At 40.9% G+C, this 19,126-nt stretch overlaps 1 protein-coding gene and 1 pseudogene across 2 annotated transcripts in view; one reads left to right on the forward strand and one right to left on the reverse strand.

Annotated features, from left to right (window-relative positions):
• KCNQ5 (potassium voltage-gated channel subfamily Q member 5) overlaps window positions 1–19,126 on the forward strand; it is a 609,909-nt gene that overhangs the window by 565,601 nt on the left and 25,182 nt on the right. For both annotated transcript variants that reach the window (XM_030929123.1, XM_030929124.1), the window contains one exon: window positions 13,921–14,029. In XM_030929123.1, coding sequence (XP_030784983.1) covers window positions 13,921–14,029 — 109 coding nt within the window. The remainder of the gene's footprint in view (window positions 1–13,920; window positions 14,030–19,126) is intronic.
• LOC115896912 lies at window positions 1,990–8,707 on the reverse strand (annotated as a pseudogene).

A 19,126-nucleotide genomic window follows, 5' to 3' on the forward strand; every position in this document is an offset into this window, starting at 1 on the left:
GAATTTGGTGTGGCTAGAGCGTGGGATTGGAAGGCCATCATAAGATGAGGCTGAATGGGAACTTCTGGGACATCAGAACCAACTTCCTTCCCAAGGCAACCAGAGATGTTTAACTTTCCATCTATGTTGAGAAATTGACTTTGACATTAAACATCAATTGATGTACAGGAAGAGACTGGAAGGGAATATACCAAAATTTGATAGGATTTGTCTTAGAGTATTAAAACCACAGGTGATTTTTTTTTCTTTGTCTGTGATTTAATTTAAAATTCAAATTTTCAAGGTTTCTATAATGCACATTTATTACTATTATAATGAGAGAAAAACAAAGTGAAAATAAAAACTATTTGAAAGGAAAAACATCTAGAGTAAAGAATACATTGTCAGGAGTATTTTTCTGGGTTCCTTATTCATGCCTTGAGGACCTAGTTTGGCTCTTGGTTACTTAGCAGCATTCAGCATGGAACAGAAAGAAAAGTCCCTAGCCAAGGACTTAGTGAAACCCAATTGTGCTACTGCATCAGGGCCCAAGCAGTTACTCTAAACTCTAGTTGGATTAAAGGAATTGTCTTTGGACTAGCACATGCCTAAAATTGTAACTCTAAATTTAGGATAATATTTCAGGTTTTGAGAAATGATAGCAGAGGGTGGCAGGGGGTGAGTAATTGAAATACAACCAGCAGCAGAAGGAAGGAACCCTTGGAAAATAAATTATAATTAATTACAGGATGTAATAAATTAGTTCTCACCACCATTAATAGTAGCCATTTTAATGTGTGTTCCCCATAGCATAATGAAATAGAATCATCACATACTTTATTTAAATTTCTAAAATAAAAATGAATTGTGAGGCTGGGCACAGTGGCTCATGCCTGTGATCCCAGCGTTGTGGGAGGCTGAGGTGCACAGATCACCTAAGGTCAGGAGATGGAGACCAGTCTGGTCAACATAGTGAAACCCCATCTCTACTAAAAATAGCCAGGCGTGGTGTGCACCTGTAGTCCCAGCTACTCTGGAGGCTGAGGCAGGAGAATAGCTTCAACCCGGGAGGCAGAGATTGGAGTGAGCCGAGACGCACATTGCCCTCCAGCTGGGCAGCAGAAGGAGACTCCATCTCAAAAAAAAAAAAAAAAAAAAAAAAAAAAAAAAAAAAAAAAAAACGAAAACAAAAACAAAAATGAATTGTGAACTTCTAGCCCTCACACTTTCACTGTAAGTAACATATCACAATAATGGTTGCTTTTTTATGATGATACATAAATATTTTGTTACAGGGTTCAAAAATACTTTTCACTTTTTGGTTGATTTCAAGATTTGGAAAGAATGAGGAGCAGCGGCAGGCGGGGTGACTGTGGAGAGGTGAACAGAACGGCATAGAGGGCATTCCTCTGACTGCTGGCCCATCCGAGAAGATGGGAGCAGAGAAGCCCAATTTGAAAGGAAAAGGCAAATCCCATCTATCTGTTGGGTGGAGGCGGACGCTGAGTCTAGAAGCGTGTGGGGCCGCGGGAGCGTGGTGGGTGCAGGAGCCAGGCGAGCAGAGAGGGGCCAGGCAGGATGAACCGCCGGGGGCCAGGACCTGTTGCTATGGTGACAGCGTGAAAACAGACTGTACGCTGACATATACACAAGTGTAAGCGTCTTCATTCCTACCAGAAAACATGCAAAATTAAACGCCTCGTTTCCTCGAGGGGAGCTGCAGAAGCAAGTTTGGGTGGGAGGTCAGGCCTTGCAGGGTCCCAGTGACCCTCCAAGCTGGATCTGGGCGCCCCAGCGAGAAGGTCCCCAAATCCTCCTGAGAGGCGTTGGAGAAAGGCTTGAGAGTGCAGAAAAGGGCTGAAGAAGAGTAGGAAGGGGAAGGAGGAAGGGGAACAGGAAGGAGTACACTGGACCCCCGGGGGCGGCGGGAGCTCAGGGGCCACCACTGCTGGTGGTCCCAGCACCACCACAGATTCCCAGAACCAACTCCCCGGTGACCAGACGGAAGAACTAACAGAACTGATGATACTTCCATCCTTGCTGAGTGGTGTCAGAGGATGGGTACCAGCGCACCTGGCATGGAGGGCGGCGGCAGCTGCAGTGGCAGCTGGGTAGGTGAATGCAGCATGGGTGATGGCTGGGGTCAGCTCTGTAGTGCACAAAGGGTAGGAGCCCAGGCCTCTGGGGATGCAGGGATCAGAGCAGCCTCCTTCAGCTCATAGGGGTCCCGAGCCATGAAGTAAGTGTGCTCCTAGGGCAGGGTGCACGTTGGTGGGATTTGGAGTTGCCATTAGCTTGCTCTTGGCCATCTTGGTGCTGACTTTGGCAAACTCTAGCCTCAGGGTCTGTGGGTTCTCGGGATCTAAGCGAATACGGTTCAGCGCATTATTGGTCGCTTCTGCTCCTGCCCAGCTGTCAAAGATCACAAAACAAACAAGATGTCCCGCGGTGAGCTTGATCACGGACTCTTCATACCCCCTTGAAAGGCCAGGAGAACAAGTAGAGTTCTCTGGGTTTAATGTTCATGGGGAGGCCGCTGATAGTGTCCGGGCCTCCTCCTCCAGGACGCCGCAGGAGCCCGCGCTGGAGCCAGTGCAGGTGCCGCCACCTCGCTTGCCCTCTGGTTGCTCCTGGTGCGGGGGACGGGGCGGGGCGGTGGGAAGGGAACGTCAAGGCAGGCGCTGCGCCGGCCCCAGCAGGGAGTGGGCATGGTTACCTTTAAGTATTGGAACTTTGGAAGATTTTTTGGGGGGGAGGGGGTGCGGGGAGACGGAGTCTTCCTCAGTCGCCAGGCTGGGGTGCAATGGCGCGATCTCGGCTCACTGCAACCTCCACCTCCCAGGTTCAAGCGATTCTCCTGCCTCAGCCTCCCGAGTAGCTGAGACTACAGGCGCCCGCCACCACGCCCGGCTAATTTTTGTGTTTTTAGTAGAGACGGGGTTTCACCATGTTGGTCAGGCTGCTCTCGAACCTGACCTCAAGTGATCCGCGCGCCTCAGCCTCCCAAAGTGCTAGGATTACAGGCGTGAGCCAGCGCACCCGGGCCGGAAGATTTTTTTTTCTTCATTCTGTTTTCCTATTTTTCAAATACTTCATATCAAAAAGTATACATTATTTTTGTGATGGAAAAATTCTTAAATTCCTTAGGAAACTTTAAATAAAATATAAATAATTTATAATCTCAGGAACTAGTACAGCTAATTTTATTTTTACATATTCTCTTCTAGCTACTTTTCTTTTCACATACTATTGTACATAGTTATAATCAACATAAGTAGTTTCATATTTTAATTTCATTGCACATTTTAAAATATTTTCATGTTATTACATACTATTCATAATTGTATTTTTCATAGCTGTGTAGTACACCTGCATGATCAAATGCTATAATTTACTATAATTTACAGTTTTCTATTTTAGGGCATTGAAACTTATATAACTATTTTTCAATGGTAGGTGATAAACATTATTGCATTGGCCGGGCGCGGTGGCTCAAGCCTGTAATCCCAGCACTTTGGGAGGCCGAGACGGGCGGATCATGAGGTCAGGAGATCGAGACCATCCTGGCTAATACGGTGAAACCCCGTCTCTACTAAAAAATACAAAAAACTAGCCGGGCGACGAGGCGGGCGCCTGTAGTCCCAGCTACTCGGGAGGCTGAGACAGGAGAATGGCGTGAACCCGGGAGGCGGAGCTTGCAGTGAGCTGAGAGCCGGCCACTGCACTCCAGCCTGGGCGGCAGAGCAAGACTCCGTCTCAAAAAAAAAAAAAAAAAAAAAAAAAAAACATTATTGCATTAAGCTACATTTCTATTCTTTTCAAACTTATTTTCCGAAGGAAACTTCTCTGGTATAAAATTGTAAGATTGCTGATTATATAGCAAAGGCATGGAATCAATCTAAGTGCCCATCAGTGACAGATTTGATAAAGAAAATGTAGTACATACACACCGTGGATACTATGCAGCCATAAAACAGAATGAGATCATGTCCTTTGCAGGAACACGAATGGAGCTGGAGGCCATTATCCTCATCAAACTAACACAGGAACAAAAAACCAAATACCACATGTTCTCATTTATAAGTGGGAGCTAAATGAGGAGAGCACATGGACACAAAGAGGGGAACAACACACACTGAGGCCTACTTGAGGGTGGATGGTGGGAGGAGAGAAAGGATCAGAAAAAATAACTGTTGGATAGTTCCTGGGTGATTAAATAATCTGTACAACAAACATGACTTTACTGATGTAATAAACCTTCTCATGTCCCCCTGAACTTAAAAGTTTAAAAATCAAAAATAAAAATAAAAAGATTGCTGATTATACATTAAGTCTTTTATTGCCATAAAAATTTAATCTAATTTATATTGTCACCAGCAATGTCAAAGTGTGCTAAATTTATCTCAATTTTTTATTAGTTATTATTCTTATGAAAATTAAATAGGTATAAGTTCATGCTTTTAATTTACAATATTTAAATTTCTAGTAAGGCTGAATAATTTTCAGTCATTTTTTACTAGTCTTTCCTGACTGACTTATTTGTACATATATATTTTGGATTGTGATTCATTCAAATAAGTTCCTTATACATTATAGATATTAAGCCTTTTTTATATTTTGGAATTCTTCCATAATCAAGAATTTTTGGCATCGTGATTTAGTTATTGTGGGAAGTAACATGTTCTGTCTTCATTATCAAAGCTGCCAGCTCTCTCCTTTATAATTTCTCCTATTGCCCCAAATGTGAGGACGTTATTATTCCTCCACAGACAAAACAAGTGTTTCTGCTATGTTTTTGACAATTGGGTTTTATTTTTGTCTGTGACTGTGTAAACTACTTGTGTGTAAAAGCAGTAGTGATTTCTTTAAAAGAGAAAGAGGGCCAAAGCCTGAGAAGAGAGGGTGTTTTGATGGCTGCGGGTAGAAGACAATGACTGGAATTCAGAAGGCTGAGGCCTTCAAGCTCAATTAAAGATGACTAGAATGTTGTGATAGGACAAAACCTTGTTCCTATATCACCAATTTATCAAAGGATTTTTAAATTGCTTTTCTGTTTTTTATGACGTAGTCATTTACTGCCGTCTTGTGAGGCATGTATGTTGTCTCAAATTGCTGCTCTGCAAAATATATCAGCAGCACCAAGGAACACAGGATGGTGGATTAGCCAAACACACTGCTCAGCTCTGGCTGAGAGAAACCAGGAGATGTCATTTTTCTACCTACAACCGGTGGTCTTTGCCCTTGGCTACACATTGGATTCCTTCAGAGAGCTGGGAACTCCAATGCCTGGGTCCTAGCCTTTGGTTTCTAATGTTATTGGTCTTGAGAGCATCCTGGGTATCGGGATTTTTTTTAACACTCCCCAAATGATTTTAATGTGCAGCCAAATTTGAAACCCACTGTAATCATTTCATCAAGAAATGCAAAAAAGATATCCAAAATAAAAGAAATCAATGTATCGAAGAGATATCTGTACTCCCATGTTTATTGCAGTTATTCACAATATCTGAAATTTGGACTTAACCTAAGTGCCCGTCAGTGAATGAATAGATAAGGAAAATGTGGTATAGATACACAATGAAACATTATTCATCCATTAAAAAGAATGAAATCCTGTCATTAGCAGCAACATGGATAGGACTGGAGGCCATTATGTTAAGTGAAATAGGCCAGGCACAGAAAGAAATAGATCATATGTGCTCATTCGTATGTGGGACCTAAAAAAGTGGATCTCATGAAGACAGAGCTTAGATTGGTGGTTACAAGAGGCTGGGAAGAGAAGTTGGGAATTGGAAGAATGGGAATGAAGAGGGGTTAATTAATGGCTGCAGTTTGCTAGAAGAAATAAGTCCTAGTGTTTGATAGGTCAGTAGGGTGACTATAGGTTACAGCAATCTGTTGTATATTTGAAATAGCTAGAAAAGAATAATTCAAATATTTCTAGCATAAAGAAAAGACAGATATTTAAGATGTTAGATAGCCCAAGTATACTGATTTGATCTTTACAAGTTTTATGAATGTAATAAATTATCACATGTACTCCAAAAATATGTACATCTATGTATCAATGAAAAATAGAATTATTTTAAAAAAGAAATGCAGAAAGAATCTAATCTGTAAAAGGAGGTGACTAAGAAAAAGAACTAGAAAATGCCTGTCCTTCTTCCATAAATACCTTTATCTTACTGGTAAAATTTCATAGTGGAAATAGAAATATGGTCTTTGGACATAGCAGAAACTGTTCTTCTTTACCATTCTCTCTCTTCGTCATCTAAAGTCCAAGTGGTCCTTTCCAGACAGTATGGGAAGTAGCAATTAGTGGTTTTTCAAAATTCAAAATTTGGCTTAGATCTTTTTATTTTATTTTATTTTTATTTATTTATTTATTTAGAGATGGAGTTTCACTCTTGTTGCCCACACTGGAGTGCAATGGTGCGACCTTGGCTCACTGCAACCTCCTCTTCTCAGGTTCAAGCAATTCTCCTGCCTCAGCCTCCCAAATACCTGGGATTACAGGTGCCTACCACCATGCTCAGCTAATTTTTTTGTTGTTGTATTTTTAGTAGAGATAGGGTTTCATCATGTTGGCCAGGCTGCTCTTGAACTCCTGACCTCAGGTGATCCACCTGCCTCGGCCTCTCAAAGTGCTGGGATTACAGGCATGAGCCACCGCACCCAGCCAGCTTAGATCTTTTTAAATGTTGAGGAACAGAGTACTTGAAAGCAAATCCTGAACACTGCTAATTAATAGGAAACGGGAAAGGCTTGGGGAAGACAAACAGTTGCATTTTATATTTATTTTTCTCCCTAATGCCAAGCATGGACCATTCATGGGGCTAACTCTGCCAGAGAGGATCCCAAGGGGATCCCTCACAGAGAGCAGGACTTTGGGGAGGACCTTGTTCCATTGGCATTTTGCCCTTTTCTGAGTAGGTTTTGACTAGGTGGTCACATGAGTTCACGGTCCCATAACCTACATCTCCCAAAATACCAGGACAGAGAGGCAAACGTGTAGTTGGAGAACAGAGGGCCAGCCTCAGCTGGAAATGTAGCCCCTCCTAAGTACTTTAGCATTCAGAGGGGTTTAAGCCCCTAGGAGTAATAAGAAAGACATTTAATGTGTTATTAACGTCACTGGAAAGAAAATTGACAACTCAAGATACAGCAGGTCCACAAATAAAATTGTTTCCTTCAACATCGTTTTGTTAGATGGATAAGAAAAAAAAAAAATGATTCTTGGCTGGACCACTGTCTGTGTGGAGTTGGCACATCCTCCTCAGGCCTGCATGGGTTTTCTGCAGGTTCTCTGGTTTCCTCCCATATCCCAAAGCTGTGCACTGAAGTTCATTGGCATGTCTAAATCATCCTCATCTGAGTGAGTGTGGGGGTGTGTGTGAGCATGCTCTGCTATGAGGTGCATCCTGTCCATGGCTGTTAGCTGCCTTGTGCCCTCCACTGCCAGGATGGGCTCCAGCCACCCTCGACCCTGAACTGGAATAAGTGGGTTAGAAAATAAATGAATGAATGAATGAATGAATGAATGAATACAAATTATTGTAAAATCAAAATTTGTCAGACCAGACTCAGTGGCTCACACCTGGAATTCCACACTTTGGGAGGTCAAAGCAAGAGGATCATTTGAGGTCAGGAGTTCAAGGCCAGCCTTGGTAACATAACAAGACCTCTCCATCTCTGCAAAGAATTAAAAAATGAAAATAAAAACTATCCAGACATGGTGACATGTGCCTGTAGTCCTAGCTAAAGGGAGGCTAAGGAGGGAGGATAACTTGGGCCCAGGGGGTTGAAGTTGCAGTTACCTATGATCACACCACTGCATTCCAGCCTAGGCAACAGAGGGAGACGCTGTCTCAAAAATAATAATAATAATAAATAACCATACATCTGGCAGTAAAATGAGTTTGGTTAAAAATAACTAAATAAGCCAGGCACGGTGGCTCGTACCTGTAATCCTAACACTTTGGGAGGCCAGGTGGATCACATGAGGTCAGGAGTTCAAGACCAGCCTGGCCAACATGGCGAAACCCCGTCTCTACTAAAAATACAAAAAATTAGCTGGGCATGGTGGCAGACACCCGTAATCCCAGCTACTCGGGAAGCTGAGGCAGGAGAATCGCTTGAACCCGGGGGGACAGAGGTTGCAGTGAGCCAAGATGGTACCACTTCACTCCAGCCTGGGCTAAAGAGCAAGACTCTGTCTCAAAAATAAAATAAATAAATAAGTAAATAAATAGCGTACAATAATCATACAAATACACAACAACTGATGCAGTAGGAAAGCACCCAGCAAGCCCACCAATATTTGCTCTTGTTTTTTAACTGTATAGTGGTAGGAGGTGCCCCTTCTAATTTTCGCTTGGCAATCATTTATTCTTTGATTTAACCTCCCCCACCATGACCACTGTCACTCACTGATTCACCAAAAATTAGGTAAATAATTATCTTACTTGTTTTTATTAACATTTCTTAAATGTATATGTAGCTCACATTTGTTTCAGCGTTTAATATTGTGTTTTGTGTCTTTGTGTAGAAATTGGTGATGTTTTTGTGACTAGAAATATGCCATAGGACTTTAACTCTTGTTTAGATCACATAGCTGTGGTAAAATCGTTTTCATTATACATGATTTCACTTAAAGTCACAATTTCCAAGAACCTACCGAAGACATTAAGTGAGGACTTGGTGTACTTATGAAGCAGAAAGACGGCATCTTGCTCATCTTTGTAGCTTTGAAGCAAGAAAAAAAAATTCCCTAATTCACTCCTGCTTCAACACATGCCAGCAAAGATATATTTCCTATTCATTTGCTTTAACTACACCTACCCAAAAAAAGGCAGGATTGAGTGTTTAATTTACAGCTTAAGCAATCAAATTATAAAGTGCTGTATAAAACTGCACAATCAGATGCATTTGAGTATAATGTAATTGATGACTGACTCTCATCCTCTGTCCAGCCCTGTTCCTAAACAGGATGAGTCTCTTACTGGGGTACAGGATGTTGATGGGGAGCGCAACATTAGGCTGGGAGGTAATATCTTGTAATCATTTGGGATGTTCTCAGGTTCATTTGTGTGAACAATGTAGTTTCACTATCTTTACTTTTGTGCTTATTGTGACTGTACACATCTGCTGAAAGAAAGTTTTCCATTAACTTCAAAATTAAAGGACTCTATATTTTATGCTATTTCAGTATTTGGACCTGCATTATCATGTTATGGCTGGTTATACTGTGTTTTCAAATACAGAAGTTATAATATAGGCTTGCAGGATCTGTCTTGTAACCACTCCAGTGTTCCCCAGCTTTCTGAGATATGGGAAGAGACTAAGATAGAAGTACCTCTCATTCAGATTCAGATGCGGGAAAGCAGTCATATGCCTCTATTTTGAAGGACAGCATACAACACTCTTGTGAATTCTGTACTGACAATCTTTTTTTTTTTTTTTTTTTTTTTTTTTAAGAGACTGGGTCTCACTCTGTTGCCCAGGCTGGAGTGAAGTAGTACAATCATAGCTAACTGCACCCTTGAACTCCTGGGCTGAAGCTATTCTCCCTCTTCAGCCTCCTGAGTAGCTTGAATGACTACAGGCACACACACCATCATGCCCACCTTTTTTTATTTTTATTAATATTATTATCTGTAGAGACGGGGTTGCCCAGGCTGGTATCAAACTCCTGGCCTTAAGCAATCCTCCTGCCCCAGCCTCCCAAAGTGCTGGGATTAAAGGAATGAGCCACCATGCTCAGATGTACTGGGACTCTTGATAAAGTTTGTTATTCAATATTTCCTTTGGGGAGCTAACATCTGGTCATCTCCCAGGGCTCCATAATGATGGCTGGTGGCTTCAGGTTTGTCAGCCACCCAGTCTGTATATGAGTCCTCTATTCCACCTGACCTCTCCCCATCCCTTACACACACCCCTTGAAGTTCCAGAGTCTGTATATTTCCAAGGCTCCTTTGGGTGTGGCCTGACCCAGCACATGGCCATGGTGACCACATTGCTCAAAATCAAATCTCTGGATGTTATGGGGTCCACACCATGCCAAGTGCACCAGCCATGTAAAAGAAAATGTGATGCGGGGGGAGATGGGAACCCAGATACCAATAAGAGATACAAGAAGGGCAGCTCGGTGTGGTGGTTCACGCCTGTAATCCCAGCACTTTGGAAGGCCAAGGCCGGCAGATCACCTGAGGTCAGGAGTTTGAGACCAGACTGGCCAACATGGTAAAACCCCGTTTCTACTAAATATTTAAAAATAAGCCAGGTATGGTGGTGGGCACCTGTAATCCCAGCTACTCGGGAAGCAGGAGAATTGCTTAAACCCGGTAGGCAGAGGTTGCACAGAGCCGAGATTGTGCCACTACACTCCAGTCTGGGCGACAGAGCAAGATGCCATCTCAAAAAAAAAAAAAAAAAGAGAGAGAGACAGAGATACAAGAAGGGCAAATCTGGAAGCAGCCAGAGGTGAGGTTCAGGGTCAGACAGCTCCAGAACCCAACGGCTGGGGTTTAAGTTCTCATTCTGTCATTTATTCTCCAGGTGTCCTTCAGCAAGTTCCTTAGCCTTCTGTTCCTCACTTTCATAATCTATAAAACAAGAGGTAATAGTAAAACACACTTCATGGGGTTTTGATACAATTAAAGTTCTTGGCACATAATTAGATTTCTCTAAAAAAAAAAAAAAAAAAAAAAAAAAAAACACTCATTACTATCATCATCATTATTGTCCTGGAGCAAAGAATTGGAAGCCATGAAGGAAAGTTTCCCCAGCTGTATTCATTTCCTTGGGCTGCCATCCCCAATTACCACAAATCAGGTGACTTGAAAGCACAGAAATGTATTATCTCACGGTACAGGAGTCCAGAAGTCTGTGAAATCATGGGATCATTATGGTTGCTTCCTTCTGGAAGCTCTGTGGGAGAAACCATCCCCTGCCTCTCTCCTAATGACTGGTGGTGGCCAACAATCCCTGGTCTTCCTTGGCTTGTAGATGCATCACTGCAGTCTCTGCTTCCATCTTCTCTGTGTCCCTGTGTCTTTGCCTTTTCTGTTTCATAAAGACATTTTTGCTTCATTTAGGGCCCCCCCAATCCAGTGTCATCTCATTTTGAACCTTACATTGATTACATCTGCAAGACCTTTATTCCAACTAAGGTCATATTCCAATGTTCCACATGGACATAAATCTTGGGGTGACTATTCATCCTACCACAGCAACTAAGAGCAGGTTAAATAAAATCAGAAGAAACCACGAACAATTCCTGGAAAGAATGTCGTCAAACCATGGTCATGATGTTTACGGGCTAAAAAGACTGTGTTGTGTGGGTGGTCAGTCCAGCAAACTGGGCCACCCTGAAGGTCATCACTGAGTCCGAACCAACTGTCAAACACAGAGTTAATCAATATACTCTCATTCCAACTGGGGCAAACTTCTCTGGAGAAAACACGTATCTGACAGGAGCAAGCTATGCACATCAGGTAACACGCACGTGTAGTGAGCTCTTTGCCCTGTCTCTCCTGACATGTTGTAGTCACAATTTAACCCCAAACTCATTCTGACACTGAGTAATGCAATGCAAAGGGCATGGGCTTTGGAGCCTCAGGGAACTGAATTTTAATGTCATCCTCTGCAACTTACTAGCTCCACTTGCCACCTTCATGGCCTCAGATGAGGTACTTACCCTCTCCAAGCCTTAATTTCTGCATCTGAAAATTGGTCATAATACCACTAACAACTTGTAAAGTTGCTGTATGTATGAAAACTAATATATGCAGAAGCTGCACCTAAGTACCTGGTGTAAATTTCAATGAGTGATTGCTATTTGTCTTAGTCTATTTGCACTGCTATAACAAAATGCCTGAGACTGGATAACCTATAAAGACTAGAAATTCATTTCTCACAGGTCTGGAGGTTGGAAGTTCAAGATGGCACCTTGCTACCGAGTCTCCCAGAAGGGACAAACATTATGTCCTCACATGGTAGGAAGACCAGAGGGCAGGAGGGCCTACCTAGATCACTCCAGCCCTTCTATAAGGTCACTAATCCCATTCATGAGGGCTCCACCCTCATAAATGAATCACCTCCTAAAGTTCCCACGTCTTAATACTATCACACTGGTGATTAAGTTTCAACATATGAATACAGAATGACAAATTTAGAAAAATAACACTATTAGTATCATTATTGTGAGGTAGTAGTTTCATCTCTCCCCTACTAGGCTTGAGGGCAACAAAGCCAAAGGGACCTTGAAGAAGAGCTGTGAAGATCCATGTGTCTACATGTATCTCATCATCTCTTCCCCCACCACCACTGGCATTACAGCACAAAAGTAAACTGCATAAACACTCTGTAAATATTCATTGATGTAAATGACACACGAACAGCATTACAAATATAAGCACTGCCTCAATGAATGAACCTCCAATAGCCTTTCAAAATTTGGAGCCCAACCAGGACAGCCCATGGCAAAGTCTTTCCCTTTCATGACTTAGCAAATGAATACTGCACAGAGCAAAGGCAACACAAAGTAGTATTCATCCTCTAGTGTATGTCAACATTTAGAGAGGCTTGGACCATATAAAAATGGTATTTGTAGGCCAGGCACGATGGCTCACCCCTGTAATCCCAGCAATTAGGGAGGCTAAGGCAGACGGATCACTTGAGGCCAGTAGTTTGAGACCTGCCTGGTCAACATGGTGAAACCCTGTCTCTACTAAAAACATAAAAATTGGCTGAGTGTGGTGGTGTGGGCCTGTAATCCCAGTTACTTGGGGGGCTGAGGCATGAGAATTGCTTGAACCCAATAGGTGGAGGTTACAGTGAGCCAAGATTGCACCACTGCACTCCAGCCTGGGCGACAAAACAAGACTTTGTCTGAAAAAAAGAAAAAAAAAAATGATATTTGGAGGCCACATAACTCCTCTTTCATGAGAGCATTTTTATTACTTTATTTACTTTGTATTACCACAATAATACATGTTCACTGGAGAAATGTTAGAAAATACAGGCAAGCAAAAACAATAAAATCATTCTTAATTTCAGATATATAGAGTTTTTTTCTTTAACAATATATTGTGACACTTTCCCAGTCATTAGACTTCAACATCATTTTTTAAAGTTGTCTAATATTCCATTATATAAACCCACCAATATTCATTTAACCTATCCCCCATCAGAGGAATTTTAACTTCATTCCAATGTTTTGTTACTGTAAACAGAAATGCAATGAAATAAGCTTATTCCTTATTTGTTTTACAAATTCATAATAATTTGGCATTTAATATAACCCTGCTCCCTTCCCCAAACACTTGCAATTAACCCAAAAAAGTAAATTTCCTTCGTTTATGAAAAACTGATTTTTTATCCAGTCTGAAAATCTGCTCTCCGCTTTGGCTGTGTGATCTGAAGCAAGCTCTTTCCTGGCCTCCTGTATCCAGTAACTAATAAGTTGTCAGCATTCTTGGCTCTGGCTACTTAGCTTACTTGTTCAGGGCATAAGGCTAATGGGGTCAATGTCACGGGATGTGAGCTTGATAAAGTAGGCCAGTTAGTTACAAGTCCAAAGACTATTTCTGTAACTCCAGACAGCTGTCATTTAAAAACTGGCTGTTAGTTTCCAAGGAACTGGGCAAAACAGCATAGGTAGATCCACACAAATCCATCACCAGTACTGGAAAGATAATGTGTCAATAGCTTCATCTTGCCCGTAGAAAACAGTTCAGAAAAGTATTCATATTTAAAACGGGGGAGGCTGTAGGAAAACAAGAAAGAATAATATTGGCAAGACAATTGGCTGACCTTATACATATCTTGGTTTATCAGCTTAGTCTGTGAGTATCCCGCCATTTCCACGTGAGAAAAATTCAGCAACACGTTTCAAATTGCGGATGGTGGTGTTATTTAACTGGCAATATTCTCTTGCAGCTGACACAGCCCTTGGCACTGATGATGTATATGATGAAAAAGGATGCCAGTGTGATGTATCAGTGGAAGACCTCACCCCACCACTTAAAACTGTCATTCGAGCTATCAGGTTGGTGAAATCTTGAACAAAGTGATTCAGAGACATACTTATGATTAATTGAATTACGATGTTGCTAAATTATTTTTCTGCAGGTAAATGTCCTGGAATAAACACTTTCCCTTTTCCTATTCATCCATATGCCTATTGAATTGTGAAATATTTGTTTCTTAATAGAAAACTCTGCTGTGTTCAACACAGAGTTATAAAACGTGGGTGGGATTTGAAAAGCCAGGTCACGTTTGAGAGATTACACGAGTCTTGGCTTGTCATGTGTATTTACTGCTTTAAGGACATATAGTTTATTGATGCAATTGGATTTTTTAATTATTTTTATGACTTGCTCCAATCTATATTCTGTACAGAATTGTATATCAAAGAAAAGGCCTTGTAGGTTATTTCAAAATGGGTTGAGTTCTGAAAATGGGAAACCTAAAGCATTTTGCAGTGACTTAGTCTTATTATCCGAAATGTAATTGTTAAAGGCTGATCTTAATTTGCTTCCTCTACTGGTGGCAGAGAGCTAAGAGAGTATACCCAGCAACTTAAATTTACATTTTCCGTGACCTTTCCCACCACACACACACACAGACAGCCGCGTGCATGTGCACACACACACACACACACATGCAATCAAGATCTGGACTAGATTAACTGCTGCATGCTCAGCTGGCCCAGTTTAATCCTTTTGGGAGAATTTGTGTATGTCAGGGAATGCTGAGTAACTATATTACAAAAAAAAGAAATACCTCTGCCTGTTGGTGAAAAACTAGAAGAAAGTTCAAAATATCCAAACCAGGCCAGGTGCAGTGCCTCATGCCTGTAATCCCAGCACTATGGGAGGCTGGGGGCGGGGGGGCAGATCACTTGAGATTAGGAGTTCAAGATAAGCCTGGCCAACATGGCAAAACCCCATCTTTACTAAAAATACAAAAATTAGCTGGGTGTGGTGGCGGGCACCTGTAATCCCAGATACTTGGGAGGCTGAGGCAGGAGAATTGCTTGAACCCGGGAGGTGGAGGTTGCAGTGAACTGAAATCATGCCAGTGCACTCCAGCCTGGGCAACAGAACAAGATTCTGTCTCCAAAAAATAAAATAAAATAAAATATCCAAACCAATTTAGCTATTCACATGTTTGGTCTAATCTTGAATATTAGTATGATTGATTACTTATTTCTGTTTTTAGTTGGTCATTTGGCATCATGTTAGACATTTATTTACTCTATAGTTGAGAGTCACTAGGAAAGCAGAAATGAGTTCTAAAGATTTTCATAAATGTTTGTGGGGGCAAAGAAAATCATGGTGTGATGAAACTCCAGAACATGTTTAAACACTATCTGTAGCAGCAAACTATAAAAAAAAGTGAAGTCCAATTACTTCTCAATGGAACCCTCAAGTCACAAACCCTATGGGTAAAGAGATTACACCTTCCTATTTGGCCTGGACAGTCCCAGATTATGCCTCTAGTCTCATCATTAGTGTTAATAATGCTCCCATCTTTCTCAAAGTATCCCAGTTTGGACAACCAATTATACAGTCACCCTATCTCTGGTGAACCTAGAAGCCTTGGGTGATGTATAAGCCCAGATAACCGAGAATATGTAGTGAAATGTTGTCTGAAACCTTCAGTTAAAGGGATAGAGAGGATTTAGAACTGCACTGTCCAATATGATAGCCACTGGCTACTTGAGGTTACTGAGGCTATTTAAATTTGAATTAATTAAAATGAAATACATTTTAAAATTCAGTTGATCAGTCGCACCATTCATATTTCAACTGGTCAATAGCCACAGGTGGCCAGTGGCTACTTCATTAGACAAAGAAACAAAACATTTCCCTTGTCACAGAAAATTATATTGAATATTACTGGTCTAGAAGTCACCTTGAAATTTTTCACGTGTTGAGTATATCCATAAAAGACCCTAAAGTGAAGGTGGGGCAATTCAGTCCATGAATTAATCTGACTTGCAGCAAGAAGGGAAAATCTTATCTAGTGAGAGCAGATTAGGCTTCCTAAAAGTCATACTTAACCCAGTTTATGTCATTTCCCGAGACCTTCTGAAGCTTTCTGCTTTTGCTTTACAACCTATAAAAAGGATTGTGAGCTGCAAGAAAGAAAATGAAATAGGTTTATTCTGCTAGCTAAGCACTTTAGCAATGGCTTAAGATTTACTTTGTTATTCTTCTTGAAACTTGACTGATTTTTGTGAAGTCCTTTGCAGAATTCCTTTGCTTTCCAGAATTCTTTCTTGGTTCTTATCTTTAATGGAACTTTACTATTTACATGTCTATCTTTTTGTAGATTCTTGATGTTTTCTGCTTGCTGCATTGTGATACCTGAGGGAGATGTTTTTCTCCTCCATATCCTGATTCTGCTTAGTGGTTTTTCATCACTTCTAAATTCCATTTCAAATTAACAGATTATGTCGCTTGAACCCAGGAGGCGGAGGCTGCAGTGAGCTGAGATCGTGCCACTGCACTTCACCCTAGAAGACAGAACAAGACTCTGTCTGAAAAATAAAAATAAAAATAAAAATAAAATAAAGAAAATACAATTAAATTAACAGATTCTGTAAAAACCTAATAGCTACGCTCAATAGCTTAATAACCTAATTGAAAGTTTTTTATTCATGGTGTACTTAATTTCTAAAGATACTTAATTTAAAAACCAACCAATACAATTAGCAGTTCTAAAAAGAAGTTTGCAGGTATAAGTTCTAAATCTTATGCAGAAGGGTTCTTTTCCTAAGGAGTTTAATTATGTTAATAAGTTCAACATCAGTTGCCGGCGGGTTTTTTGCCAGAACCAGCCCACGTCTTGCAGCTCCCCTGAAGCGGTATGTATATGTATACATACTGATTGCAAGTGTGAAACATCTATTATTCATCTCTAAAATAGTAACTTTGGGCATTTTTCTTGTTATTTTTTAATTGTTAGAATATTTAATATGAATATTTAAATATGCCTTTTGTATTTCAGTAACTCTTGCAATAGTAGTTTTTCCTAACAGCCAAATTAAAATGTGTAACAAAAAATATGTATTCCACTGCAAGGATGACAATATGGAAAATAATATTACTATCTTCACAAAGAGCAAAGTAAGAGTTCTTATTTTCAGTTATCAATATTTATTAAACATCTGCCATGGCCGGGCGTGGTGGCTCAAGCCTGTAATCCCAGCACTTTGGGAGGCCGAGACGGGCGGATCACGAGGTCAGGAGATCGAGACCATCCTGGCTAACACGGTGAAACCCCGTCTCTACTAAAAAATACAAAAAACTAGCCGGGCGAGGTGGCGGGCGCCTGTAGTCCCAGCTACTCGGGAGGCTGAGGCAGGAGAATGGCATAAACCCGGGAGGCGGAGCTTGCAGTGAGCTGAGATCCAGCCACTGCACTCCAGCCTGGGCGACAGAGCGAGACTCCGTCTCAAAAAAAAAAAAAAAAAAAAAAAAATCTGCCATTTTTTAGAGATGATTCAGGACACTCTTTGAACTTGTCCGAATTCTATTATCCAAATGCACTCTGACACTTTTTAAAAAACAAATAGTATCACTGTTTATGGTACATAGTAAAGAATGACTATTCTTAGACTATTTCCAAACTATGTCTTTTACTCAGAAGAAAACTTAGTTTTGTATATTTCTTCCAGAATTATCATAGATTTTTCTCAAAATATTATTTCAGGGAAATGAAAAAATTTGCTGGAAATGTGTTTTGAAACTCACCTCTAGGAGTAAAGATTGTACTTATTTTTAACAAAAGCCCCATATTTTAGTGATTCAGCTCAAACAATGTTAAGTTTCTTTTTATCCACTCATAGAAATTAGTCCCTAAATGGAAAGATAAAATTAGCAGGAAAGTAAACAAACAAATGGATAGACTCTAGAGGATTCTACACACTCACTTATACCTATTTCACAGTAGATCACCCGTTTTTCTATCACTGTCTTAAAACTATAGCCCATAAATTACCTAGATATGTTCCTTCACAATGTCAAGCATCTGGCTAACTGGGACTATCTGAAGGTAACGGACTATTCCTTTTCATGCTAGTACTTGGCTTTGTAGTCATTACATATAAATATATGAATCTTGGGCAAAATTTTACACAAAAATTAATATATCTTTTTAAATTTTAAATAACAGGCCATGCATGGTGACTCATACCTGTAAACCCAGCAGTTTGGGAGGCTGAGTTGGGCAGATCACTTTAGCTCAGGAATTCAAGACCAGTCTAGGCAACACGGTAAAAACCTGTCTCTAAAGGAAAAAAAAAAAAAAAAAAAAAAAATGAATGATACTAAAATAACAAATATTTGAAAGTTATATACACCTGCATATTTATGGAAGAGCCCCAGAATAATAACTTTTTGAAATATAACAGAAATTGTATTTATGTACTGAACTGGCAGGTAATTTATCAGATATGCACACCAATGCAACATATAAGTACCGTGTAAAGGATTCACCATTTGGGGGAAAGAGCTTTGTTAAAACAGTGCAGTGCAAAGCTTACCTGCTTCTTACCAGTATTGTTTTCATAGAATTACTACATCTAGAATCAAGGTTACTCTTTTTTTTTCAATTTTTAAAACTATTTCAACAGATATAAAATTACCCTGTCAAATTGCTATTAAAAGTTTCTAAGCACTAATCTCTTCACGGATTGGTACCCAACGGTTGGTGAAGCTGCTCTGGTCCTTAGACCACACTTTTAAGGCCACTCTTAATAAGATCCTTGGCCGGGCGCGGTGGCTCAAGCCTGTAATCCCAGTACTTTGGGAGGCCGAGACGGGCGGATCACGAGGTCAGGAGATCGAGACCATCCTGGCTAACACGGTGAAACCCCGTCTCTACTAAAAATACAAAAAAAAAAACTAGCCGGGCGAGGTGGCGGGCGCCTGTAGTCCCAGCTACTCGGGAGGCTGAGGCAGGAGAATGGCGTGAACCCGGGAGGCAGAGCTTGCAGTGAGCTGAGATCTGGCCACTGCGCTCCAGCCTGGGTGACAGAGCAAGACTCCGTCTCAAAAAAAAAAAAAAAAAAAAAAATAAGATCCTCAGTGACAGTTGTTTTCCTGTCAGTTTGTTTTATACAACCATGTTTTCT

Source organism: Rhinopithecus roxellana, chromosome 4 (genome assembly GCF_007565055.1).
Source record: "Rhinopithecus roxellana isolate Shanxi Qingling chromosome 4, ASM756505v1, whole genome shotgun sequence".
NCBI lineage: Eukaryota > Metazoa > Chordata > Mammalia > Primates > Cercopithecidae > Rhinopithecus > Rhinopithecus roxellana.